General features: G+C 47.0%; 2 protein-coding genes across 3 annotated transcripts in view; both read left to right on the forward strand.

Moving 5' to 3' along the window:
- LOC110826468 (uncharacterized) overlaps positions 1-18,656 on the forward strand; it is a 33,385-nt gene extending 14,729 nt beyond the window's left edge. Inside the window, exon 11 of the mRNA XM_087346520.1 lies at positions 18,555-18,656. The gene's annotated coding sequence lies outside the window, so the exon portion shown is untranslated. The remainder of the gene's footprint in view (positions 1-18,554) is intronic.
- LOC110838660 (caudal type homeobox) lies at positions 1,467-24,276 on the forward strand. 2 transcript variants are annotated; one of them, XM_022082059.2, is made up of 4 exons: positions 1,467-2,163; positions 7,869-7,925; positions 18,555-18,700; positions 20,661-24,276. In XM_022082059.2, the coding sequence occupies exons 1-4, from the start codon at positions 1,719-1,721 to the stop codon at positions 20,808-20,810; spliced, it is 798 nt and encodes a 265-aa protein (XP_021937751.2). In that variant the 5' UTR covers positions 1,467-1,718; the 3' UTR covers positions 20,811-24,276. The 2 variants fall into 2 exon arrangements, with proteins under 2 accessions (XP_021937751.2, XP_087202721.1); XM_087346595.1 differs by lacking the exon at positions 7,869-7,925 and having other exon boundaries at positions 1,475-2,163.
- Positions 24,277-27,895: the final 3,619 nt, after the last annotated feature.

Raw genomic sequence — 27,895 nt, forward strand, 5'->3', positions numbered from 1 at the left:
TCAGCGGCCATGTTCTGCTTTTCGAAGTCTTGGTATGCATGATTTTACTTAACATGAAACAAATTATTCTTTTCCGATGACTTTATTTAGCGTCTGAATATAATCCATGCTGTTGTGTTTTGAAAGGTTCAGTTTTCAACGAAGGCACGAAGTGGCAACGCTGTGCGCACTTTGGTCTCTTAATCGGACCAGCGGCAGAATTGTGAAGAAAGGGATTAAGAAGGGGGCGGGGGAGGAAGGATGCTGCGTGACTTCCGCTTTCAGGCGAGAGCCGCCGCGTGTTAAAAGACGTTTCGGTAAACATCGCAGTTGCCATTTTTAAGGAGGATGTGAGGTGGGGGTTGTTCTTTTCAGATTGAGCGATCTGTTGTGTGGGCCCAGAGAATGACGAACATTTCGGTCACTGGCCTTAGCTGCTAGGATTCTGCAGATGACAATCAATTACAAAGGCCACATCGCGTACTGATGCAACTTTGTGTTCTAACACTAATCTGCAACTAGGTTTGTGAATTCAGGGGTATCCATGCCTGGTAACAATCATAGCTTAAAGCCCTCAGAGGAGCTTCAGCGAAGCAGGTGTTCTGGGGAAATACCGGGAGTTACGTAATCACGTAGCAGGCGTCGTGGGCATAACCTGGGGGTAACCCGAAGGGGCAGAGTCCCCGAAAGCGGCGTAGGTCCGTGGGGGCAGAACCCCTCCGGGACAGTTCATGTTCTCCCAAGGCCTAAATGATCTAACCTGCTTAACCCGAGCTAGGCCTGTGCGTATTAAAACGCGTAAGCTATCCGTTGTTTTGTACGGTTGGGAAACTTGGTCTCTTACCGAAGGGAAAGGACACAATCCGAAGACATTTCTTGAGGAGAGAGACAGAGGAAGTTTCATAACCAAAGAGTAGCTTAGCTGAGAGCAACTTCTCCAGTCTGATGTCAGTGCCGTTACCTGGACTCGAAGCGAGGTTAGGTTAGGGTAGTTCACTTCGTGCGCGAACTGCACCTGGCGTGTTTCGGAGTCTCAGAGATTTTCAGACAAAACAACTTGTTTTTCTGTTTGACGCCCTGGCTTTATATAGACTCATAGTTTAGGTACTCGTACCCTTGTAGCCGGAAATATTCCTTACGGTCAATATTCTTCCGGAGTCATAACAAAGCTTCAGACACTGAAAATGTAGTGTAGTTCTTTAGGCCTATAGACTAATGGAGTTTATTTGAAAACCATTCAGCTGATTAGGAGATAAGCTTCGCCCTGTCACCTTACATGGAGGGAGGTTCATTTCCGTTTACACAAAATTACGCGCTGTTTTCATTTAGCAACTGCCGTTGACGATTGAACTATTTTACTGCAACAAAATTGAATAAATTCCGAAGTGTCGACTGTCCACGCGTAACGTACTCTATGCATTCTTTGATTGGCCGACTGCCGTGCAGCCATTTTGGATAATCCTTGCGTGGATTGGTTATCGCTGACCACGCCCCTCCGCTGTTATTGGCGCCAGCGCGAGTGCGGCAGGAAGGTCCCGGGGTTGGATCGGCCCGCACATTGCGCGTCGGGTGCCCGGACGAGCCAAGAGCAGTGTTTGCTCCGTGCTGGATACGAACCCACGCGCGTGTGAGGACATCGGTGTGTTGGAACCACAAATGACAAGAGGAGTGCTCCGAGTGATCTATGTGCCGAATTTTGCCCGGACTCCTCGTGTGTGTGATTTTAGATCGTAAAGACAATGGTTTCGTATTACAATCCGCTGGCAATGTACAGACCACAACAGCAGGCGCCTGCCCCCGGTGGGGCCGCCCCACAGTTTCACCCTCCGACTGCCTCGTGGTACCAGCCGTCGCACCACCAGGGGCCCCCACAACCCCAGTACCCCAACTGTGTGCACGAGGACCAGCTGCAGCAGCCCCCCGCCCCCTGGCACCACCACCACCACCACCACCACGTGTTCCAGCCGGAGTGGGCCCCCGACTTTGGAAGCCACCCGGGGGTGCAGCCGGCGGCCGACCCCCAGTTACCGTCACCGCCGATAACAGTGTCTAGTAGTGAACTGTCGAGCCCCGGGGCTGTGGGGGGCTCAGTGACACCCCCGCAACACGCGGGCCGCCCAATCCCCGTTCGAAGCCCGTACGAGTGGATGAAGAAACCTTCGTACCAGAACCAGCCGAACCCAGGTCAGAGGCGTCAAGCTTAGGGGATTACGGGCTCCTTTTTAATATTGTTTCTCTGTGGTCGCGTTTCGACCTCGAGGCCAGGCCGATGGACCACACCTCACCCCCTGAATTTCGCAGATGCAACACGAGAACGCGTTTCGTTTTCCTTCTCAAAGCGTTGCATTGCCTTTTCTTGCCCGTTAGTTTTCACGTTGGATTCGAACGCCCGTCTAAATCGGCTCGAGTTTTCTTACGCGTTTCCTGTTTGCCAATTTATTTATACAGAGCTCTGAGTACTTTCCTAGCTTCCGTTCAGGAAAAAGCCCTCCGTCCCGTCCCAATTTCTCCGGCTTCGCCGTACAAAGCTTCTGTCTGATAACACCGCCGTGTGTCGGATGTAAGGAACGAGTAGGCCTGCAACCGAATGCCGATTCTCGTGAATTACATTTCATAATTTTAAACAGGGCTGCACAATTTCTAAAACTCACAACGAACCATCCAATTTCATGGATTAGACTTCTCGAAAACTCACAGCACTCAGTCTATTAATTCTCTACTATTTGTGGATCCCGAATCCACATTACTGCATCCACAAGAGCCCGCAACCGGCCCCTGTCCGTTGTCACATTAATTCAGTCCACATCCACTCATCTTGTTTCTCTAAAATCCATTTTAATATTATCCTCCCATTTAAGCTTGCGTCTTCCGTTTAGGCTTTTCAATTAATACTCTGCACGCATTTATCGTCTTCTACGTGTCCCGCAAATAAAATTTGGTATTTTCCTCGGAACTCTGTTCTCAACTGCCGCGGACTTTCGCTCAATGCGAGGGGCCAGATTAACCCCTATCTGAAAGGGGGTAAAATTTTAGCTGTCTTTAATTTTAATATTTTGGTGAGTGCTGGCAGCCGTTCGCGTAATTTCGTCGGCTATTAATTTTGGTTTGTAACTGTCACTCCCAAATGTTTTAACTTTGCCTCATTTTGGGAGTTTTCATTGGCTTCCTTGATGTAAGGATTTTGTCTGGTGGCACGGAGCGGTCCAAGGGCTTTCGATAACTAAATATCCAGACGGAATTAAGTCAACGGGCGTTGACGAACGCGCTAATTATTTAGTCCCAAGTTCGCGTTGCATAAAGATCACACTCCAGTCAGATTCAAAGCCGGAAATTAATATTACGAATGGGCGAGTGACAAAAGTTTTTGAAAAGGGTTCTCTCACTTGGCAATTCCAGTTCTTATTCCGTAATAGCTGACTCATAGGCTGTAAATTGTGAAGACGCAGGTCGTAACATCGCCTACTGATATTAACCTCAGGGCAGAGACGAGCTTATAACTTTCGTCTTGCTTTTAAATTTCTCATGGCTTAGAAATACCGCAATTGAAATAAACCCTGGGTCATTAAGCGGCCACTTACTAAATCGTGTCTCGAAAGTTCACGGATCATCTGACTTTAGGTTTTCGACTCCTGTGACTTAACTTTTTGCTGTGGGGCCTGCGAATTGCGAGCTGCACGAACTTGAAATGTCGAAGTGAGTCGCATTTCTTCTCCTCACACATCGACTTCCCCCCTCAATAAAGTCGCGCCTTGCCAAACATTTCTACAATTAAGGAGATTTGTCTGTCTCTCATCAAGGAAGAATAATTTTACTGATTCTTTATTATTAATGTGTGCATCAAAACAGCTAGAGAGCCGCCGTGATTATGAGAATAAAACGCTTGAAGGTCCTTTGACACTTATTTGGAAAGACCAGCGACAATCGAAATAACATGGATGTGGCTACTGATTAAATTCAGACCTCACGTAACTAAAATTGTAAATATTAAAATACACGGTGTGGGCTACAACTTAATTTTTCATTCGACCGGGGTAGCCTAATCTGTCTCGAAGAGGAGAATAACATGGGCCCAAAATGAGAAGTGTTTGACTTGAACCACCCTTCGCTGTGGTGGCGGAACAGCCTTTCCCGGGGTTAAGCCGGCCGGGGCGTGATGCTTTTAGGTAATTGTCATGCGATGCTCGTGTTTTTCTGTTTGCCGTGCAAAAGTTTCAGCTGTGTTTAGGTTCGTCTTGTGAATTACTTTTTCCCTTACAAACGCGGTCCAGTGTTTGTGCTCGCGCGCGTCTCCTGCCGCTGGTCCAGTAATGCGTTTGTTTTGTTATAAAATGTAACCTATTTTTAAGTTCTGTGTAAGCACAATCGCGTTTCGAAGCGATGAATGTAAGTGCATTATCGTAGATCGCTGACATTTTCGATATAAGCTTCTAATTTATTTTATTTCATAATAAGGTAGTATATTTGCGTCATATTGTGAATTAGTTTAATATTTCAATATTTTTCCGTCAAATCACAATTTTAATAAGATAATAAAATATAAAATATTTAAAATATCATTTCACGTTCCGCATCGAATGATCGATTTACAAATTGGAACGTCTCTTACGACATGTTTCGGTTATATTTAACCGTCCTCAGGTATAAATTAGATTGGTAAATTTAAAACTCGAATTACAATCATTTACAATGTTATGCAGTTTATTGAAATGTTCTTATCAGATTACTCTTATATATTAGAACGAAGGTATTGTTTTTTATATGGCGTGGTTCATCTGATGTTCAATATTAGTCAGTGATGAGTTGATAGAGACATGACGTGTCTAGCGGAAGACACCTAGAAGTATTACTGTCTCGGGTCGAGGTTTAATACTGAATTCAGAGACGTTCCAATTTGTAAATCGATCATTCGATGCGGAACGTGAAATGATATTTTAAATATTTTATATTTTATTATCCTATTAAAATTGTGATTTGACGGAAAATATTAAAATATTTGTTTCATTACTTAAAACGGACTTTTGAGCCGAGTTAAAATTGAATTGTCACTTTTAAATTCATAAACTGCCAACTTTTCTAGCAATGACTTAGAATATGCTGCCACTGAATCGTCAGCCCAACGTTGAATAATTTTTATAATTTTAAGCTCCTCCGCTGTCGAGTTCCTGTGGCTTCATCAGCGTCTGTTTTTCTAACCATCGCTCATTCGAGGTAGCAACGTCAGTTTCTTCCACTGATGGTGAATAAATATTACAGTAAGCACTTCTAGTGTAGCCTAAAGCTGCTCATTGATTGTCAGCTGTTTATCTCTAAATCTAGGCCAACACTTGTGAGCTGAAGGTACGACATAGCCTCGATACGTGGCCCCTGTGTCCGACCGGGGTCCTCGCAAAGTTTCGCTGAGTGGGCTTACCATTTTGGCCTAGGCTCAACGTTTTCCCATCGCACGAGTCAAAACTTTGCCCTGGGAAAGTCAAAGTGTGAAGATTGCTGGCCTTATTAATTCCATGGACCACGGGGTTCCCTTTTAAAGCTAATACTGAGTGGCTAATTACCGCCTTTACAAGGTTAATCTTAATGGGCTGATTTGTCGTCCTTTCATGTAAGTTGACGTCTCAGCCGACTACGAAATGCGTCTTCGCTGTGGGCCATCTACGATCGTGTTCTATCCCTACAGTCGGGTGTTGAGGAGACACAGTTCGCTTCAACGAATATCCCCACGTCCGAGTTTCTCTCGAGTTACTTTTCTTACGGACCGAAACTTGACGTTTAAGGTCGGGTTGAAACTTTAGCGGCTATGCCGAGTTTTGTTACCGGGGTTTGCCGTTCGTTTTATTCATTTGTCTCGTGTCATAGAATAACTACGTGTCCAGCCTACAGATCTCCGTCAGTGCACTCACTGGCAATGTGGACCACCGGTTCTGTCCGATGCCTGCACGTGAATTAGGTTTGAAAGTTATTGTTACTAACGGCATCATTTGCCGATCAGGTGACGACTCAGAACGTCAGAACAATTTTTGTAATGAAATAAGGCGAGGGACGCGTTTCGTAAGACGTGTTCAGTTGGCCTTGCGTTCTGCTGTTCAGCGTCGCCAGTCCGTCCGTAACGCGACGGACCGATTTTAATTCCGGGGTTCACTTGGCTGAAGGCAACGCAAATGAGAAACAAATTTAGTCAACTCAACATAAGTCCAGATGATTCGTAATTTTATTTTGAAGCGCTGAGTGTCGTCTGGGACTGCAAATTTCGAACAAGAATTTCTAATTGTTCCAGTAGATCATTGCGGTGGCAAGAACACAAAATCGACTATCATTTCTGCGATTGTAGCACTGGAAGTGTTCGCTTTGCTTTAAAGCGACCGGCGCTGGGTGCGCTCTCGAGGAAGTTCTCTGCGTTCGCTAAGGGGCCGTCGTGGCGGCTGTGTGCGTATTGCTGCAGAGGAACCATCAATCACTCTCGATCGCCCGGTGTTGACTCAGGTCGAGGGGGGGGGGGGGGGGGGGGGGGGCTACGCACACATGACTCGAAATAAAATAAGCTAAATTGTGTATTTTTCTTTTCTAGTCATTTTTAAAACACACATAACTTACGTATAAAACTTTGAGTTCAACAAATTTTCATGTGTTTACTACGTAATGACCGTCACTAAATCATGCAATAAACGTTTCTTTAGAGAGCGCCCTCTGCACACACGGACCCCGGGTCATCATTCTCAGTTTGTGTAAGCTTACACGGGCTTAAAATAACGCGTGTTATTATTAACTAATTGCCAGGTTCAAAGTTCATATGCGTAGCTGTAAAACGATGGTTACGTAGGCCTGTAAATGTTTCCAAATTAATTTATGGACGAGGTGCTTTGAAAACAGGGCAGGGCTCGACGTGCCTGAGGCCTGTAAAACATTCACAAAACTATGCAGGTTTCTTATACCAAGTTTGATCGAAATCGGTCACTTAGTTGGGCGCTGTGTCTTACGGACGGACAGTCGTCTGGCTTTATCATTTCTCTCTCTTCTTATCTGCTTTATATCAGCAGCTGTAATTTTATATAGGCCAAGTGTCTGTAAAGTCGGGGCCTTATAAATCTGTATTCTCGTGTGTTTATGGACTTAAGAGATGGGGTTTTTCAATTGTGTTGCTTAAGCCTGTAGACTTAACTTAAAATTCGAGGTGGTTCACAGTCACGGCTTGTGATTGTTTACTTCACTTCTCTCGCGTTCTTGCCCACAAATTGCGAATTTCATTTAATTTGTCTGTTTAAATTTTCATCACATGTTTGAAAATGAATGATGTTCGAGGCGAACCTTTAAAAGTTCTCTTTCTTTCACTGTAGAGCTTTGTGCTATCAGAGCCTTGAAAGGATGGATTCGGAAGAATGTGGAACATAGTTATTTATTTCTGGAGCTGATAGTCGCGTAGGTAGTAAAGAATTCCTGCCATTGAAATGTTTACTGCAGTTCCTCGTTATGCAGTTTTCTGTTTCCTCCGTAACCGGAAAATCAGTTTACAAAAAGAAATTTTTTTCTTACTGTAGGATTAAACAAACATTTATGGTATGTTTAGATAATGTTTTGTGGTTTAGAACGAGGTCTATCGATGAGAGTCACTTCCATTTCGAAATCGTAGAAGGCATTTTTATAACCTAGTGCGGAGAGGACAACTGACAATGCTACTGAGTCTGCATTGTTCCTCTGTGAAGCAAGGAATTGCAGTCTGTGGGACTGCGTGGCTGAATGCGGGGGAACTTGGACTGAAATGTCCGTGGCAGGGAAATTTGATAACAGTGAGGCAGATGAGCACAGATGGGGGAGGAGATTTTGCAGTCTTAAGGTAGCCTAAAGTCGCGGCCTGCTTTTGGGTTTTATAAAGTTGCTGTTGTTGTTGTCTGTTCTAGTTGGCCCCACCCCCCCGCTCCTAGACGAATCGTGGGCTGAGATGCAGGGACTGTTGAGTATGAATCTCACTCGTTCTAGGCATGCATCGCATAATAGCCCGTCCATGCGAGGAAACGTCGACCCCGAAGACGTCGGTCGCCCCAGGCAGGCGACCGACACGTTTTCTCCATGGACAGGCTATTGTGCGACTTAGGTATTAGACGAGGCACGTAGCCACAGAAAGTGGGGATTGTTTTAGTTGTAAGCGTGGCATCACTGTGTTTGTGGCCCGTTTCGCATTGCTACAGCCTTCTAGGCATTCAAATTGAGGCGCAGTGATTTCACACTCAAGAAACTACGAATAGGCCATAATTGACCGCACATCTGACGAGAGAAACGCAAAATGGGAATCAGTTCACTGCACTCGTCGCGACAAAATGAATTTGCTGCATTTCCTATGCAATGTCTTCTTTTTAAAAACGGAGATTCGGGGTGTAAGAGTTTTCATGGGAATGAAAGAAAACGCGTAGAACCTGTGAGGAAGGTTCATAATAAAGCGAGCTCATGCACTGAGTACTTATGCACGGAAGGCCCCACTTCTGTCATTACGAGCTCGCTTAGCTAAACTGCTTGCTAAAGTATTCACTGAACTGAGGGCAGAAATTTGCAGCTTCTCTGAGGCATTTTGGACGAACAGTGCCCGGTGAAACCTTTTGCCGGAAGTTGAGGTAGAGACCATTACCGAATGAATAGTGATAGTTCGAGATCCCAGAGACGCCTTGGTGTTCAGAGAACTTTCCCAACGCTAAGAGCCCTCTTTAGCATGGTAATTTCTGATAACTGCTGGTCCAGAAGGAGGCTGCGTTCGAAGCGACGCTTGGCGCTAATAGGCGCAAGTGCGTCTTTGACGGCTAATTGGGTTGTTCTGTGTGAAGCTCCTATCGATTGCCAGAAGCCAAGAAGAGACGACTCGTGGCGCTGTTTGACTGTCAGCAAGATACAAAAAAGTATTATTGATGTTGATATTAAGTGGGGGACGTAGCCCCCTTCCTGTCCGACGGACCTAAGAGGGAGGAGGCAGGTCTAGAAGGTTGTGGTTTGTGTCCTTTGTAAAGCGATCGGACCAAGGAGAATGAGGTGGGTGGGACGTGAATTCTTGACAAATGCCCGCAAGATAGTCTCGAAAAGATCGTGGCGGGGGATGCTGGATTCATTTGACCTCGGGTAAGGCCCAGTGAACACGTTAACGCGTAAAGGCGATTTATTGACTACGAGCTTTTACGAGGAGTTGGCAAGAAGGCCTAGGCGGTTTATATGTTCTTGAAACAATTCGCGGAACGCTGTGCCTACGTAATACTTATTAAAGAGAGCGTTACTTTTGAGTTGCTCGTTCTCGCGGATTTGTATCAGAATTGGTAGGGAGTGAAGCTGGACGCAGCGACCGGCCCTCTGTTCCGATGACGACAGGGGCACCTTTTGAGGGAAGCAAGGCGATGGGCCTGCTGTCTCGAGGAAGGCCCAGGCCTGTGACATTGCATGCCTGCAGGTTTACGACGAACGTCCGCCTCAGAATGCATCAGAAGCGACCTGAGGCTGCCGTGTTCGAGCCCCGACCGAGAATGCGCACGGAGCGTTTCCTGCCCGATCGCGTGCCTCTCCCGCAATAAAGCCAGCGGCGGTGAGCGCGCCCCATAAAAGAGAAACTCCGGTCGGCTGAGCGGGCAAGTCACGCGATCGCAACTGCGGGCACAGGAAACACGCAACTCGGCTCCAGCTTCTTTCCTCGTGTTGTTCTTCTTCGGGAGAATTAACTAAGCATCGCGTTTCAACACGCACGAGGCAGCCAAGCAATTTTATGGCCGCGCCGGGCTCAGTCGTTCCCACATTCTGAAGAGCGGCGGAGTCTTGGTTTATTGTTCCGTCTGCGTTGCGGGCGAGAACGTGGGAGGAAGCCGTCGCGTTGTCCACTGCACAGCCTCGCAATTAACTGAAGGGAAATTTCAAAGTGAATGAGCGACTGTAAGCGTCTGCGTACTGTTCGTCCGGCGGCGAAGCGCACCTCGACAAAAGGAGACGCTTTTCGTTAGGAAAGACGAACGTCCATGCAAAATGGAACTAAGAACGACTGCAAATTTCACGTTTCGGGCCTGATTTATCCACGTTCCCTGCTACTAAATGGTGAGGGCATTTGCCCCACTTGTCAGGGCGGACCTGCACATTGCGTAGGCGAGTGGTTAGGATACTTTCACAGTGCAGTGACTCATCATTAGACGCAGCTTCCCATTCCACGGATTCCATGCCGACTTCGTTTGGGCTCCTGTCAGTTTCAAAAGCCCTGAACTAAAAAGCGATTGATATCGATTAGGGATGCTAATAGATAGGCGAATACTGGAGCATGAGATAGCCTAATTTGTTCTCGTAGCTCCACCCACAGTATAGTAACAGCCAATGAGAGCGAACGGGCGGAGCATAATAGTTTTAGCTCACGATAATGCCGCCATGACATGCAACCTAACCCCTGGATACAGCGCGAGGTAAACAAAATGACCCCAGGATAGAGACAAGAGTGTTCTGACGTCTACCCACGCGTCGAATATCTTGAAATCCCGAGAGCCACCAGTTAGCTCTAAGCCCCCTCAGCCGTTTTGCACCAAAATTCTCGTCCCTCTGAACCAAATTTGGTTACGATCGCAAAATGCATTCTGGCCCTTTTACGTGGGGATTGAAACGACGTCTGAATAATTTGTAGCCGCCTTTAAACAGCCAAACGGCCTGAGGAGTTGCGTTGGTTCTTTCTCCGAAAAATACTTCGCACGAAATCGGCATCTCCCTGATGCGTGCTGTATGCCCCACCCATCTCGTGCTCCATTTAACTCCTCGTCATAGTAGTGCGTTTCGACTTTCTCGCTGTCTTCTCCGCGCACTCTCCTCTCAAACAGCCTCAATCTGTGCCCCTCCCCTACAGCAAATTAGGGTAGGTCTCATTTTAAAAATGTGAATACAATTATAAATCAAATGCCAGCTCATTTCGATTAAAGTTGCGATAAACATTTAGCCGCCGTAACTACTTATTTTATGATCGATCTGCAAAATCTTGAAACTCGGATGACCGATCGAGATGGAAACAGAATCGACCCGTCCAGGAAGGAAGGAAGGAAGGAATTGCAAGAGACGGGGACCACCGAGAGGGCCTACGAAACCCGGTGATGGCGTGGACTGCAGTCCTCGGGAATCACGACACGGAATTACATGCATCCATGTTCTGGCTTTGAACAAAAATTTGTACGCATTTCTCAGCTCCAGATGCGCGCTACGTAACATACCCCCTCCCCCCGTGTTTTCCCCTTGTTATTATTAACAGTTACATTTGATGAGAAGTGGAGTGCAAATTATGGAGCTCCCCATTGCGCAGTTTTCTCCAGTCTCCCGCCACTTCATCCCCCTTCGTCCTCGGGCTCATTTTATTACTCGCGTTGTTGGTCTGAATTTCGTAGTCGGTGACCTCTAGTCACATCGCAGGCTAACAAGACGCATCTTCTGTCAGAGCAGATCTTTGTGCTTTCGCTGCATTCAGTAATTAAAGTCGGTTTCCGTGTGGCTTACACCGCGAAGCCTTCTAAGTTATTCCGGCCAAATGCATTGTCTCTGTTAGCCCCGTGGACCAGAACCTTCCTTGAGAAGATGATCCAACAGAATTCGAGACTTTGTAATAGCAATTCCAAAAAATTCTGGCTATCGACGGCGAAATTCGTGGTACAAATGTACGAAATTTTCCGAAAGAATGGGCGTATATTTTCTTGCTAATATTACTTCATAAAACTCGGGCCTAACTGTTAGCGATACTAAAAGATTAGGAAATGTACGCACCGCGTAACAATTCTGGTGCCTTTCCTGTGTCATTGCGCCCAGGTCTTAATTAAATTCGTGGGTACTGAAGCAAGTCCGACGGTTTTCAGTTGTGAAATGACTCAGAATGGAAATTCCTCTTGTTCAATTGTTTCGGTAACCACAAAACCTGCGAAAAACGTGTTATTCGGCACGGAATGTGTATTTTAGCTTTCTCTGAAACGTCAGGAAACTTCGTGGAATTATCGATACATTTTAGTAGAACTCCCCAGTGTGAAATTTCCCGAAAAGCCTGGTGACGCTGACAGTGGCTTAGTCAGAACTCCATTGCGACCGCGCCTTGTCGTACACGAATAAGCTCATTCTTCTCCGCAGGACGATTTGAAAATCGGTGACAAACCTCAATTCTGAGGGGCTTCGCCGTCCGCCAGGCGTCGCTGTCGCCTGAAATATTTCACCGCGTGCGTGGCCGAGTAGCATACCGACGTTTCAGTCACCGTCCAGACGGGAGCAGTAAGCATATCTGAAACGTCGGTAAGCTGTGTACACGGGGCAAGGATTTGAGAACCTGACACCTCCGACTGTTCATTCTCCGCCCTTGGGCCCTGCTGACGTCACTTCACCCGAATAACTTAATCACTTTTGCACGTGCACAGTTAAAATCCTTTCAAGCAGTTGCGCCCACGGAATTCTTTTGTTCTGCTTACCTGCGGGTTGTATGAAGGTACTGCAGGGGTAACTCAGGGATTCCCGAAGAATTCTCTCCACGCCTTTTGTTTCGGAATTTTTCTCATGCCGCTTTGTTAATCTTCTCTTTCTGCGTTTGGGGTGGAAGGTTGAAACCCTTTGATTCCAGATAAGGTACATATTTAAGAGTTCTGGCTGGAGTGGGCAGGAGTCCACTTGCTTGTACTATTAGGTACTTTCGTCTTTAAGAGGGTTTGCTGTAAAAAGCAACTCACATGTTAGCTTTGTTATGTCTGTCTGTCTGCCTTTCCGTTTGTTTGGGTATAGCAGATGAACGGATGATCATGAACTTTCATGTTAGATGTCAAGAATAACGCAAGTCGGATTTGAAGTTCTGACTGCGGTGATTACGAAGTGTAATGTGGTGGAAATATATCGACGTTTCAGATGCACTTGCTGCCTCCATCATTAGGACAAGTGCTTTTGAAACGTCCGCACAATTATGCCTTCCGTCGGTCGCTGTCTGACGCGTCTGTTAGGTACGTGTGGCGTGGAGGTAAGATCCGCTCATTCTCCGCCCAGATTTGAGGTTGAGGTGAGTTTCGCGCTGCGGCTGAATTACCTTCGGTACCGACGTAACACGAGACTGCGTGGGCTTGGTCGTGGTGGCAATGAAAGATCTCCAGGTCATTGATTCGAATCGCGCTGATAATTTTCTAGCTGATCTGTCTTTTGTCATTGAAAACGTAGGACTGAGTTGTACGAGCAACGCCGTAAATCGTGTTTAATTGCAATGCGTGTGATTTCCTGAACTCGGCGCGATCAAATCCGAGCGCACAATCGAGAGAGCAAGCCCCAGACTTTTAATGATTGATTCTTTGCATTCCGTCGCTTTGGGACGGGCGTGAGGAGGTGTAGGCCGCCATCTTGTAATCTGCGTAACGTTATCAACGCATCCCACGCCGCGTGACTCAGCAAGGACTTAGGCTTAGTGAACTTCATGGAGCACAGTTGTTGAAAAGCTGATAGTCGCCCAAGCAGTCTATACACCGCCATCTTGTATGGAACACGTTTCATGACGGATCCGAAATTCATCGTTACTTGCACTTTTGAGTCGTGGTTTGTAACGGCTACACGTTGATCCATTTCAGTTGGAGCAGCATCGTTACACAGGAACGTGTTCCTCAAGGTCATAATTTATAGGGTGTCAGGTTTTTCCCCGCTAATCGCCTTTTCGCCGTCGCGCGGTGTGCGACGACAGCCCGCCGATGATCTACAGGCGAGAGGATAATATTAAAATGGAGAGACGAAAAATCGCCTTTGTGCGCGCTCGCCTCTTGAAGTAAGTTACAGTAAGTAAGTGCAGCCTTTCCAATCCCTGTGATAATTGCAGCACATCAATTGTCCGTGTGTCTGCGGTCGATTTCGATTTGAAGCGCGCCGAAGCCGCGTGTCCCCTTGTTCGCTTTATGTGTCCCCGGGGATCCATTGTCGCTATTACTCCATTTGCCAGCCCCAACCACTTTTCACCCCCATCCCCGGCTTCTAAAGGCTGTCGTATGGAGAGAAAAAGTGGACAGAATGTGTACATAAAACAACGAATAAAAAATGAATCTGGAGACAAAGCTCAAGGAATTTCGTGCTGAAACTTTACGTAACGTCGCGTTACGAGTTGCGAATCGGGACACGAAAATTCGTCTTCTTAGCCTACTATTACGTTTGGCACAACGGGTCTATAGCCAGCCTATGACTGCCATTCGTAGGCCCAAGACGAACTCAGACAGGCCTGAATAAGCTTCTGACGTACGTGCGTCACGAATTCTAATCACCAGAGATAAGCGATCGAATGTACGACTTCAGATAAAATTTCGCTGCACAGACGTTTCGGAACACTGCCGTATGGTAATGCGCTTGTCAATTCATGATTGTCGCAATGAATAAGTAGTGAAATTGTTCCAGTGCAGTTTATTTCAACAACTTGGGCGAACAGCGAGATGTTTGCTTTTATCCTGTTTAATGAAGAATGTAATCGCGGTTTTACTCAGCGCTGTGCCCCTTCACTGCGTCTCAGGGGATGGTTTCTCTAACAGGCTGCTTGCTTGTTTCATGATGATGGTGGGCTTAATCTCTGCACAGCCCCGTCTTTCGGCAGGCGAGAAGTGTTCGATACATTCCCCTCCCCAATACGAAGTAAACGGGTCTGATGACGATGATTCCCAAGGCCCGCGTGTGGTCTGGCGCCTGGTAGCTCGATCTTCGTACCAATTCTCTTTCAGACGCTCTCGTGCAGTTGCTATGGATACGGAACCAGCCCGCAGCCTCTGCATTCAAACTCACAATCGGGGTGCTTAAGGGTCCACGTAACAAATTAGCCACTCGTAGAGCAGAATGCTTGCTTCTTCAGGGCGTGGAAATTCTCCCGCGCCTAAATATTCTTGGAGTTCAGATGCCCTTGCTGCCTCGATCGTCTGGGCGCTGAAGTTCGATGCCGAAACGGCGGTAATCTTGTGCCAGACTACGCGGCGCTACACCCCAGAAGATAGCCATCTTCGGACTCCCCGCTGTGAGAGCCTCTCTCTTACATTGCAAGTCGTGTTTCTTCCGCAAATCCGACCGGACAAGAGATTAACAAGTTGTGGCTCTTAAAACCCCGCCCCGAGGTGTCTGTTTTGACGTTTTCTCAGGGGGAGGCCTCCTCCGGACAAACACGAAAGACAGTTTGAAAGCTTCCACGTTGTAACTTACCTTCCAAGCATCTTGCTGACAGCTGACGGCGCAGCGGGCAGACCATACGACAAGCGCCGGCGAGGAAGGCGCTGTCGACCGCCAGCGGGTACTTACCGGTCGCCCTGCTTAGCAGCCAACAAAAGTCAATCCGCTTGTTCTTGGAAATTGGTATCCACGGCCGTTCGACGAGGCTTCTTGATGGACAGAAGCGAATTTTCTCTGTGCTGGCCTGGATTTGAACGTGGGTATACGTGACATGGGGTGGCTGGTTTTAAGCGTAGGCTATTTCGATATTTTCCAGGTTGCTTATTTACATGTTCGTAATTGTTATCCAGTCTTTACCACTCTTTTGTTTCGTGTGGAGGAGTTGTTTCCGGAGAAGTGGGACTTTGTCCTGCTGCCCAACATTTTGAAACCTGTCTCTGACACGAGGCACGCAGTCGACGACGCCTTGGCGACGTTGCAGCAGCCTGAAAAACTGACCTTCCGCTCGACGCCGATAATGAACGCTGAAGGGGCCGCATTCTCGCCGTCTGAGCCGATTTCAATTGACAGGCGAACGTAATGGAGGTGCGGGCTTCACGCCCCGTTTTAAGCTCCCGGCCCGACTCAAAAACGTTCTGACTGGATCGTGCGTGAAACCGATGTTCGCATCCCTGAAAGGCGCTGTCTGTTGTCTTGGCGCAGGACGAATACCGAAGCGATCTGCATAAATAAAGGTCGTATCGTGGACATAGTCGCCTCTTGTCTGTGGCTCGTGCCGACCAACTAAGTGGAGTGATTTCATGGATTCCGTATCTTTCGTTAAATAATGTTGATTTGTGCTCGGATTTTCAAGTTAGGTGGCGGTTCTCAGCACATGTCGAGTTTAACATTTGCACACAGTCTTTGTGTTCTAATTTTGTGTGACTAGAATCGCTGGCAAAGGAACCCTTCATCGTGTTGCAATAAACTGGCAAGTTTCACTGAATAACGTTTGTTGGATTGCATCAAAACAGTACGTGGAGCGATGGAAATAACTCAAGACTTCGTGACCACAGGTGACATTTCGTAACCTTGTCTTGGTGCCTTATCTCAGAATTTTAAAACAGTTTTGTTCATTTAGACTTCAGCCAGATAAAAGAACTTATCAGACAAACGTGTCGCCGCTGTTAGCCATGAAGACTTCGGGGCAGGTGATTTTCTGAAAATGTTCTGTTTCTGACAAAGAAAATTCGTCTGTCATCACGCAAATAATCTTCACGTTGTTTCGAATTTCGATTTGAAATCGCGGCCAACTTTAATCTGTAGATTCGAGTGTTACAGTAGACACAGATAAAGTAAATTGGAATGTTTTCAGAAAGTTTTTTCAGTTATGTACTACAACCCAACTAGCACTCGTGACGTCACATTCCTGGCCCAGGGTCCGATGTTCAACTCCGTATCAGTTTAAGTAGGCCCTAGAAAGAAGGGGCATGACGCAAATGTGATAAGGCCTAGGCAGTTCTTGTGTCGATCCTTTATCCGCAGTTAAAATGGCAAATTGCCGCTCGAAGTCCGAGCAGGAAGGTTCACATAATTTTGCACTCTGAAGAAGGCACTCGGGGCGGTTTGCTTGCGTCCTGTGGCCTGTAAGCACGTCTCTCCACGCTTTACGACGCACTAGTTCCCAGGTGCAGCTGCACCCCGTGGACGTTGCCGGACGCCATTGTGTGGAGTGTTCTAATTGGCCATTAGGCGAGCAGTTATCATCACCGTGGTCCCGGCATCTGGATGTGCCCCCTCATAATGTGAGCCACTCGGACTTACCCCCTAGCCTCGCCTCGCCTCATTTGTGTGGACCGTCGCTGCTCTGTCTTTGTGGATTTCGAACTCAAATGCCGTCCCTTCTGCTGAGAACACCTTCCATACCCGCGTCTATGAGTTCTCATAGGACTGTGTGCATAATTCGAAGGTTCTCTTCTCAACTACGCATGCTAAATGATCCACCAATCTCGGTCCTGATTTCATCCCCTGTAACAGGCGTGCCAATTCTCACCACGGAATGGCGCTCTGAGGGTAGCTTTGTGTGTGTGCTGTATCAGTGACGGGGCCGATTTCTGGCTTCCATTTGTCATGAGAGAGCAGCGGATATTTAGGAATTATGACGTCGTTTCCCTTTGTGCATGTTCGAAACACTGCAAGAGTGGTTACTGTCTCATTTCATCTCATTTCCTCTCAGACTGTACATTTGGGCGGCAGATAAGAGAGCGCGCTTTCTTATCGAGGCTGGGGATTAGGGCCGCGGCGAGATGACAGAGACCGGACGGGATGGCGGTCCTTTTGTGATAACGATACAGCGGTGTTCAGTGGCGGATCAGTACGCAGGTGAAACATGTGGCAGCAGATTCTCACGCACAAAACACAACGCGTCTTTTCCTCTGCGCGTCAGTCGAAACGTCGCGAAGAAAAGTAACTTTAATTATTGGCATTTGTGTCTGGCGGCAATCGGGAAGGACTCGAGGAGTTGTTTGACGACGATGAGCGATCAGGGGTCACCCCGTTTACGCAACGCAGCCGATATCAGCCTGAGGCGGCGCGGGTGCGAGAGACATGATTCCAAAACCCTGGAGGCGAAGCTGACAGTCGCTCAGATGGTCACGAAATTCCCTGTCCTCTTTTTGAATCCCGAAGGTACACTAGTTTGTACTCAGCAGTCTGCCACTGAATGTTATCCTGGAAAGAAAATTCTGTGGGCAGAACCCCCGTCCCAGGATAAACACAGGTTAAAACGCGGACTGTGTGTGAAGTGCCCTTTGTTCTTTAGAGCCGGCTAAGTCGCTTTTCGCTCTGTAGGGCCTTCGAGCGTCACTACAGAAGTGAACTTCCAACCATTTCCAGTATTAGCGCTTTAAGAACTTTATCTCACAACGGTTAAGCTGTGTCCGGTTCAATGCACATTCGTCGTCTTCTGGTGGACACCAGGACTTCGCATCCAACAGTCCACACCACCATCAGCTCGTCCAACCCCTGCAAACTAACATATAAATGCCCTGTATGCAAGAGACAACCAACGCAATCGACCATACTTAAAAACACTAAAGGGAACCATGTTTATAAAACCAAAAAAATTAAATTTGCTGCTCGGGGATACATAATCTGTCACCTTGTTCTCCCATGGACGATTTCAGCTATCGGATTCTTTGTCGACGTGCAAGTATAACGCGTGCCCAGCAAACAGTGGAATAGTTTCTAATTACCTTCGATGTGAGCCTGAGGTCATGTGTGGCTAAAACGTGTTACCATTCCGCTCCTGTGAGCCGTGCAGATGTCAGGATTAATCAGGCCACGACCTCTGCCTTACACATCCGCTTCGATTCATCGTTCACCGGCCATTCCATTGCCTGACGCCGTGAACTGAAGCCATGAGACGCGTTCGTCACATTCGTGGCTGACTTGTACTGACTGCGTTGATGCGTCTGTTGCAGGCAAGACAAGAACGAAAGACAAATACCGCGTGGTGTACAGCGACCATCAGCGTCTGGAGCTGGAGAAGGAGTTCCACTACAGCCGATACATCACGATCAGGCGGAAAGCCGAGCTGGCGGCGAACTTGGGGCTGTCCGAAAGGCAGGTGAGCTGTCGGCCTGCTTCATAATTCCTTAACGTGTCTTTGCAGACGCGTGTCAGACGGAGATTAGCTCAGCGAATGCCACGGACTCCTTTGTGCCGAATCTTTGTTTGTTTAACAGGATTTCCTCCTGTGCACTCGCTGTTACTGGCGTTGTTACTTTGTTAGTGGTTAATTTAACGCCAAATAATGCAACTGAATAATCCGGTTTGTAGTTATATCTTTGATTATCTTTTAAAATATGTGAGTGAATTTTCCAGTCTTTTTACGAAATGTACTCGCCCACAGCTTTGTAGTAAATTTATACAAAAATATCCATTGATACCAGAATCCAAATGCTGTAGCCACGTGATTTCGATTTGCACGTGTCGCGCTGTTCAGAAGCTACTGACAGGGATCCAGTCACATGTCAGTAAGTAGAGTACTACTGTACTGACATGTGACGATATATTTTGTTTACGGAACTTTACCAAACACTGTGCAACTGACAGCCCCGTAGATAAATGCAGTTGATCGCACAGCCGGTGCCACAGAGCCCGCGAACTGACTTTCGCGGCTGCATCTTTGACGTCGTGAGGTTTGCCGACAAAAACGCTCAGTTTGTTTTGAGAGATTTTAGGGCCTCAGACTTCCGCTCCGTAAGATGACCGGGCTATTGGGCAAAAACTCCAAGCTTCATCGCCGCCACCACAGAAATTTGCTTTTAACTTCTGCCACGTGGTACACGTGCCAGCGCCACAAAGATCTGGTGGTTGTTGGCTCTTCTCGTCTTGACTGAGCAATCGTCACTTAATTTGCTGTGGACAGGATGGCGATCAGAGGTCGCGCCGAAACGTAGCATTAGACCGTAAAGAGATGCGAAAGCCGTGAAAAGTTTATAAATATTCATTCACGAAAAACGCGCAATGAACACGCGAACTTCATCCGCTCGCGGAATTTTGCTCGGATGGGCTCGTCTCTCGCTTCGTCCAGTCTTCAGCGCAGGGGTGCCAAGTATTTCGTTGTGAGTATGTGCAATGCAATTGAATCGAACAAGTTAGGAAGTGTTCGCGGCGCGGTCCTTCCTCCAGATTATCATTTCGTCAGAATATTCGTGGATCTTCGTATAAAGTTTCCGGTTTTTACCAAATTGTAATGTGTGGACATTATTTGTTAAATGGACGGGAAATCCTTTCAGCTGTTCTTAGGTCCAAATACGGACAGACACACAGATGAAGAAACTATTAACGCGCCAATCCTGCAATAAAAAAGAAAACACTTCGGTGCAGTTAATTTAACTTCGCTGTTCGCGAGCGGCAGGTGGCCCGCGGGATCATCAGACCGTGCCTGGAGAAGTTCTGCGGTCATCGTATCATAAAGAGGCGTCGATCTTTCAAGGTTTGCGTTCCCGACTGCAAATAAGATATTATGTTCGTTGATATTCGAGTGTGACGAAATCATTTCGGGCAGGTTTTAACGTCTTGTAAGTGCATTCCTTGACCGGCTTTGCTTATTGTGCCTGACGTATTTGTTTTTTTGTTTGTTTGTTTGTTTGTCTGTCTGTCTTTCGGTGTCCCTGTGTCTGGTAGAGGTCGGAATAATTTACAGCCAGCTAACAATTTTTCGCTTGAAGCTGGTCGGCCCTTGGTCACTTACAAATAGCACCCACCCCCGCCCCTGTGGTGGGGAGTTTGGTTCTGTGTCAAACAAAAGATGAGATAGGCTTTTTGCATGTACGGGGATGAACAAATACGAGCTCCTGACCACCCGGAAGAAACGCGAGATGTGAAACAAAAGAAGGCTCAAATTATCCTCACGACATCAACAAAAAACTCGTTCCGTAAGCAAAGAGCTAGAAAAATTCGTCACAGGTCGCAGGTGAATTGTCGTCATAATGACTCGGTGCTGGGCTGGACGAGAATCGAACTCCGGGCTTTGTCGTGTCCAAGCGTCACTGTGGCAGGCTTCGTCCTTTGTCTTGCAGGTGAAGATTTGGTTCCAGAACAGACGCGCGAAGGAGCGCAAGCAGGTGAAGAAACGGGAGGAGATGATGCAGAAGGAGAAGGCGGATGCTGCGTGCGCGGCCCACCATCAGCTCCAGCAGATGGCAGCAGTGGGCGGGGTCGCCATATGACCAGAAGATCCCTCGGAGCCATGGTTCGTATCTCAGCACCAGTCCGCTGGGGATCAACTTCTGTGAAGTCACGAGCAGAGACGCTTCTGGGACAATAACTCCGGGTTGGTTCTGCGCGATCCCCCCCACGCCACGCCACTGCACTGGCGTCTCTGAAGACTCTTAAGAATTAGGGCTTTCCGCAGGTGTGTGTGAAAATTGCCTTTGTTTGATTGGTTTTCTCATATGACATCAGACACTGACGGCCCGGACCGGACCGGATCGGACCGGAAACACTAACCGCAAAATGCTTTTCGTGTGGCAGTTCATAATAGCGGCAGCTAAAAGTGTCGTGGCTTGCAAAACGTCGGCAGAGGACGTAAAATTGCGTAAGTCGTTGCCACTCGCCGTCGCCTCAAAGTGTTTCGACTCGCCGCCTACGAGAATGAACTGCCTCGCGCTCCTGAGTTACAGAATTTCGTGGAACGTGACAAATTCACTGTGCGCTGTTTATTTGAAATGCAGAGATTCAATTAGCGACGAATTCTAGACTTCGATAAGTGCAAAGTGGATCGAAATTGACAGAAGTAACACGAGACTTAAGAAATAAGTTTTCTCAAGACTTATACAAATATTAATAATGATAATGATAATGATAATGATAATAATAGAATCTAATGATAAGGATAGCGTAAGTTTGATGAGTTATTGCGTTCTAGTTTTTAAATTGATTTAGAAAATCGCGGGAGACAAATCTCAGACCTTTTCGTAGCACAGCTTCGTTCTGCTGGACCACGAGCAGAGAGCGACTTGTGTTGGGGTGCCTTGCTGCAGTGGATAAACACGTGTATTGCTTGTAGTGACACAGACAGACTGCAACTTGCCACAATCTTGTGCCTAGTGGACGATATTTCCGTCGTTTAAGCCGAGCACGCTCCATATTTGTTCTTAAACTAAGTCTGACGTAAAAGATTTATTTCAGGGGTTGGCTCTCCAGACTTGTCATCACATTCAGACCCGAGAGGCGCTGAACTACAAAGGACTACAGTTAACGTGTAATTAGGCAGTTCTCTTGATCAAAATCAGTGATTAGTGAGATATTTGACTGTGCTTTGTTTGGGTAGATTTTCAGTATCAGACGATGGTTTCCTTTTATGGAGGCAGCAACTGACGCAACCCGATGTCTCCTCTGACGTAAATCCGAAGTTCTAAACTGGTCCCAATTGTAGAGCAGGTCTCTGGATGAGGTCTTAATTCGTTTGGATGTTTAACTTCGACGCCGTAAGGCAGCGTCCGTTTCCATTTGGCTTACAGAAAATGGTAAAGGACTGTCCGGCCTTTATAAACGTTCCCACAGCAGGGAAATGTAGGGCCTCCAGTTTATTATGAGTCCTGCGGGTTTGAAATCCGACGTCGGCAAGCTGTCTCTCTCTTCCCGGTGAAAGTAACCACTTTACTTCTTCGATGGCTCAAGTTTGTTTTGGATTAAGTGCGTACGTACGCAGCGAAAACATTTGATGCTGATTCATTAAGTTATGTACGCGGTGCGGTGCTATTTTACGACACAAATTCCAACTGGACCGACTGACTGCAGTCGAAAAAAAATCTCATGCGGGAAAGAATGCTAAAAGTTTGGATGTACCAGAGCCGTGAACGAGTAGGGAGGTTGTACGTACTCGTACGTCACAGTGAAACGAGATCAAGCTCCGTTGCATTTCGTGAGGGTTGATATGCGACTACTTGCACGCACGCACGAGTGTGTTTCGGAAAATATATTTTGTTTGTACAATGCTAGTCCTAGGACATGAAGGGAAGGGACCACTGAGAAGACCTAGACGTAGATGGGAGGACAATCTCAGGGGGGATATACGGGAGATAGGAGTTGAAGGCGATTGGATTTTGTTGGCCCAGGACAGGGACCGGTGGAGAGGGCTTTGGTTAATTCGGTGATGAGCAGCCAGCTAGTTAGTTAGTCCTAGGACCACATCCCTTCACGAACGGATTCTGAGAGGCTGGTACGTTTAGATACGGAAGGAAACCCGCGGTAGTACGACGAATCGACAGAAGATCATCACAGCACAGAACTTTCCCGGAAGTGCAGAGGAATTAAAAGAATCAACGTGTTTAGTTTTAACCTTAAAATGCGTGCTCATTGTTTATTTTATTTACAAATTTATTTGATTCATCCTGTGCTGTTGCCTGTCTTCAGTGTCGACTATTTCCTTGTCAATAATCGTGTTGTTCAAAAAGAGAAACGGGCCTCACAGTTTTATCTGTTTTGGTGGGCGATCTCTAACAACAACCTCCATTTTGAGGTTAAAATTCCAAAATCACACTCCACTACTTTTTGCTTTCGAAAGTCGGCGCTTGAAATTGCAAACTGAGAGCCCCTTAAAAGTATTCCATTTGCTCAACATTCCCGTTCGTGCTTTAGTAACGTAAGCGGATCCATTTCTCAGTTGAGCTGAGATTCAATCGCGAGTCGCAGTTTCCGACACTCACTTCGTATGCGCCAGCCCTCGACTGGACAGTTTTAGTTATGGGTCGCACTAGAAGAAACGGATGAGAATTAAATTAAAATATTCGGTAGGAAACGCCCGTTATTCCGAGACGGGCATTTCGTCGTGTGTCTATAAATTACGTGAGAGGCGCGCCTAGAAGCAGAAGGTCGGTGCTTCGATACTCGACGTCATACCGCAGGAAAAGAGGGGGCACCGAACAATCGGATTCTACTGCGCTATGGGAGAAGCTTGCCCGACCCGGACTCATAATAAACTGGACATTCGACGACATCAGAGGTCCAGTGGGAAGAATTAGTTTCAGCTTCGGGGTCTGAGGTCACGAAATACACTGTAAAATGACAGCTTGTTTGTTCAAAGCGCTAAAATGTTTTTATGTTTTTGGTGCATTGATTTAAAATGCGCATTGAGCGTTAGTGCATTATGAATAAATTCAAAATTTGAATATCATTTAACACTTGCAAGTGTGAAGTTCGTTAAAATGTCCAGGTAGTGCCTCAGAGAAAACCGCGTCTCCATTGCAAAGATCAATTGTTAACTGCTGTTTCATGGCAGAAGAACCAAAGGAAAGACGCCATCTTTTAACACGATAAATTTTAATTAATTAATATTGTACAGGGATTCCTTCCAGTTAGATGTTTCTATAATGTGGTTCCTTTTTACCGGACAGAGAATAAAAATTATTCTGGGATGTCCATTTCTGTATCACGCTGGGTCTCTGTGGCTGTGAACTATGCACCGGGTATTTCACAAAGGCAGTCTGCGGACCGCGTACCATCAGCAAGAACGAAGAGCCGAGTGGAACAATTTCAGACGACAGAAAGACGCAGGAAGACGGGCATTGATTCTATCCCACGTAGATTTGCTGTGCGCATTGTTCTGAAAACTTGTCTGCTTTGTTGGAGCCTGATGACTCCCTGTAAAATGTGCAAACTGTTTTACAATATATTCTAGTTATGCTTTTAGAAGTTAAGTTTTGTGGTTTCCTGTGCCAATAATTCAAGATCCCGCTGACCCACCACGTTCCAGCTCCGTTTTCCTTCGCCAGTGCAACAGAAAAGGGGTTTACGCCCAAAAATTATAATCGCTGCTTTACTTACGTGTAATTTAGCCCTAAGTTGGTGTCGCCTATCGCATTCGGAATGCCCCTTTTCCCTAGCGACGGCATTAGTGGAGGGCTCACACGTGTCACCCAAGAGGAAAATTGTGTGTGCCTTTTTGATGGTGAAATTCTCTCCTGCGTTTGAGGGCTGAAGCGATGTGGACATTCTTTCTTTTTTTTGGTTCATGTGAAGGTACGTACTTCATGAAGTCGGCTGTCTTCTGGGTTGTTGCGCCGTGTAGTCTGGTAGAAGTTTGCCGACGTTTCAGAGGAGTCATCACCCTGATGACGGAAACAGCAAGGACCTCTGAAACTTCGGCAAACTTCTACCAGACTACAAGGCGCAACAACCCAGAAGACAGCCAACTTCGTAGGCGCCGCCATGAAAACCTCAAATCCTACCTTTTTCATGTTTTTGTGGTTGTTTGGCTGACGTGTAATTGGTCGGAGTACTAAGTCGAATGGACACGAACCACGGCCATTGAGTGTTCATTTTCTTTGCTGCTGATACACAGCGTCAATAGTGTGATCGTCGGAACATGAACGTACACAGCGCGGCGTTGGTTCTGGAAGCCACGTTTTAAAATTGTAAAAATTTTAAAAAGTCACTTAGTCACCACCAGCATCGATTTCCATGACACCGGCGCGCGAAGACCAGAAACCGCGGTGCGTAATAAGGACGCCTCGACGCGGTGGCCCACAGTGACGTAAGTATGCGCGGGGAGCCATTTATCTTGTGAATCAGACTCGGTGCCGTCGGTCCCCGGGCAGTTAGCGACACGACGCCCCCGGGACGCCGAGCGCCTCGTTCTTTCTATTTGTCTTGCGAAACTCCGGACCGAGCCGATACGGGTGGGTGGATGGCTTGTTATTGTTTCATTTCAGAAGCCGCGGTCGGAAACACGAGCAAGTGTTGAGCGCGGCAATTAGGTCCGTCGCCCCTGGGGCTGATCCTTTGCCTGTATCTAAGTTGCAATTACGCGATTTTATTCGTAGCCTAAAAAGCGCTTCTTTCCCATTCTCAGTTAAATGCGATATTTGCGTCAGCTTAATAATTTTGGGCCAAGGTAAAGCGAGCGCAGTTACTTGCGATTCAAACATTTCGTCGTATGAATGCTGATAAGGCACAGATACTAAGGAGTACGTCAGCGGCTGAGGGATAAACGGACGAAGTTACAGCCATCTCGAAGTCGTTCCGTCTGTCCGGGCGTATGAGAACGACTGACCTGATTTCCACTAAATTTCATAAAGACTGTTCTGAAATTTGTCGACACATTTAAATTTCAGTTGAAATCCGGGATCAATAACGCGTTCTTGCGCGCATCTCGACTCGCGGGCGGTTCTGACGTTCAAGCCGAATCTTTACGAAATGCGCACGTTTCCTCGCTTGTTCATTTTTCTAATCTTGGCAGATTAAGATCAATGCGGCAAGTATTGTGCGTAGTTCCATAAATGTCGGTGTTAGTACGCGTCACGTGATGCTGTTCTGCGCGTGGCTGTGCGTGTAGAAAGAACAGTGACCAGTTGCGAACATAACGCACCAAATTGTAGATCAGAAGAAGTCACAATGAGGAGAGTGCGGGTGAAATTGCAGGCACCGATTACTCATTTCAAGTCAGATGAGTTCTGTACGCCCTTGTCTCCGGAGGAACTCTTTCGCAAGTACAGCTCAGTGTTGACATCTCTGTTTGTCGCAGTGTAGACTGCAGGCTTACCCGCTGATAGCCCATTGTTTGCCCGTCAGCATCATTGTCCCCGCCGCCTACGGGTGCAACCTCTAGTTCCTGCTTTGTTCTCACCAGGGCTCAGGTGAGACAGCGCTAAGATTGCGTCGTGGAGATCTGGCCCGTGTTTAATCCTTAACGCAGATAAGATGGTTGACACGATGTGAGGCAAATGATATTAATATCCTCGTTATCTGTTATTGCTACGTGCGTTGTGTGCAGCTGATGGCGTAAGACAGGAAACAAAGTGGTGACAGGCGTGAACAGTAATTAGCAGATATTAAGCTGGCTTCTTCTGGGTTACACCAAACGCACCCTGATGATGGATGCAGCAATCATTTGTGAAACGTCGGTCACTTTCTGTCAGAGTACGCGGCGCAACTTCCCAGAAGACAGTCAGCCATCTTCTCCTGAAGTTGCCCCTTAATCGTGTCAACGAAACGCGGTCTACGGTCGACCGCGGACCTACACAATTTCGTGAAAATCGGTGGAGTCGGTTTCGGGCAGGACGTGCTGATTGTGGTCGGAAACCGGCTTAGTCCCTCTCGGCAACCACTTTACGGGACTCTGGAAGGGGATTAGCGTCCTTCGTTCTCAGCGGGAACCCTGTCGGTTCTGCCCACACGAATAATTTCCTTCCTCGCCCATTGCACTTTGCAGGAAATACTGAACATCTCCGTCGCTTAACTGTACTTAGGGAGATGTCACGTGAAGGAAGTACGATTTGATGTCCGAAGATGGCTGTCCTCTGGGTTGTAGCGCCGTGTAGTCTGCCTCCATCATCAGGGCGATGAGTCTTTCTGACAATGGAGGCAGTAAGGGCCTCTGAAACGTCGGTGAACTTCCATCAGACTACACGGCGCTACAACCCAGAGGACAGCCATCTTCGATCAAGGAAGTAATCGAAATTTTATGAATGAGTCGGAGTCCAGGAGCGTCTGCTGTGGAGGCCCGTTTGGTCTTGAAGTGTTCTGCAGGCAAACGGGGTAACTCGAAACTGTCCCGGAATGTGACAAATTTTACAGCTAATCTCTTTTTAAGTTGTTTGAAGACTCCTGCAACAGATACAACAGTGAGTTTGATCTGCGCCCTCATAGGAAACCTTCGTCATGTTTTGAGCCAGCTTAATCCTTCCCATATGCATAGTACATGATTGGCTTAAGGACTTGTTTAAATCAAACTGTGTGAAGGGCTGAGCACTTAATGTCTGATCACGTGCACTGACCTACCGTAGTTTTTGAAGGTTTTGAGGGGTTTGCCTTCCGAGAGCCCAAGTCGTCCCGACAATAACTTTTATTGCGGGGGTTAGGTAGCCTTCATGGCGGACATCACAAGAAGCTGTCTGCGTCTTCCTGTCCCAAAACTTTCTCTTTAAGCCTGCCCCTCTATTTCTAAACGTGCCAGACGCTTTTTGATAAATATGTTATGTTAAAAACAACTTATGCTTTTCAGGAGTATAGGAAGTTACGAAAATTGTGTTCTCATAAGGATGTTTCAAAACTCCCTGTGCTGTTATAACATATTCGCGATGAAAGTGCTCTGTTATTCAAGTGTCGTTAAACAGCAGTTGGTCTGAAAGTAGTATTTATCCACTGGTTTGGTTCCTTTGATCAGTCATTGTTTTTGTTTGTATCGACAATTCTCGTTGACTATCTGCTCTCTGCAGCTGACAGTTTGATTCTCGATCGGAGGTTAAGTTCGGCGGTGAAACTGTCGAATGCCCTGTTTACGTATCGCCTTATTCCTGCTATTTAAGATGGA

The sequence above is a fragment of the Zootermopsis nevadensis genome, unplaced genomic scaffold, assembly GCF_977971745.1.
Source record: "Zootermopsis nevadensis isolate Lab colony 2312 unplaced genomic scaffold, Znev_1.0 Znev_ptg000001l, whole genome shotgun sequence".
In the NCBI taxonomy this organism is placed as follows: domain Eukaryota; kingdom Metazoa; phylum Arthropoda; class Insecta; order Blattodea; family Termopsidae; genus Zootermopsis; species Zootermopsis nevadensis.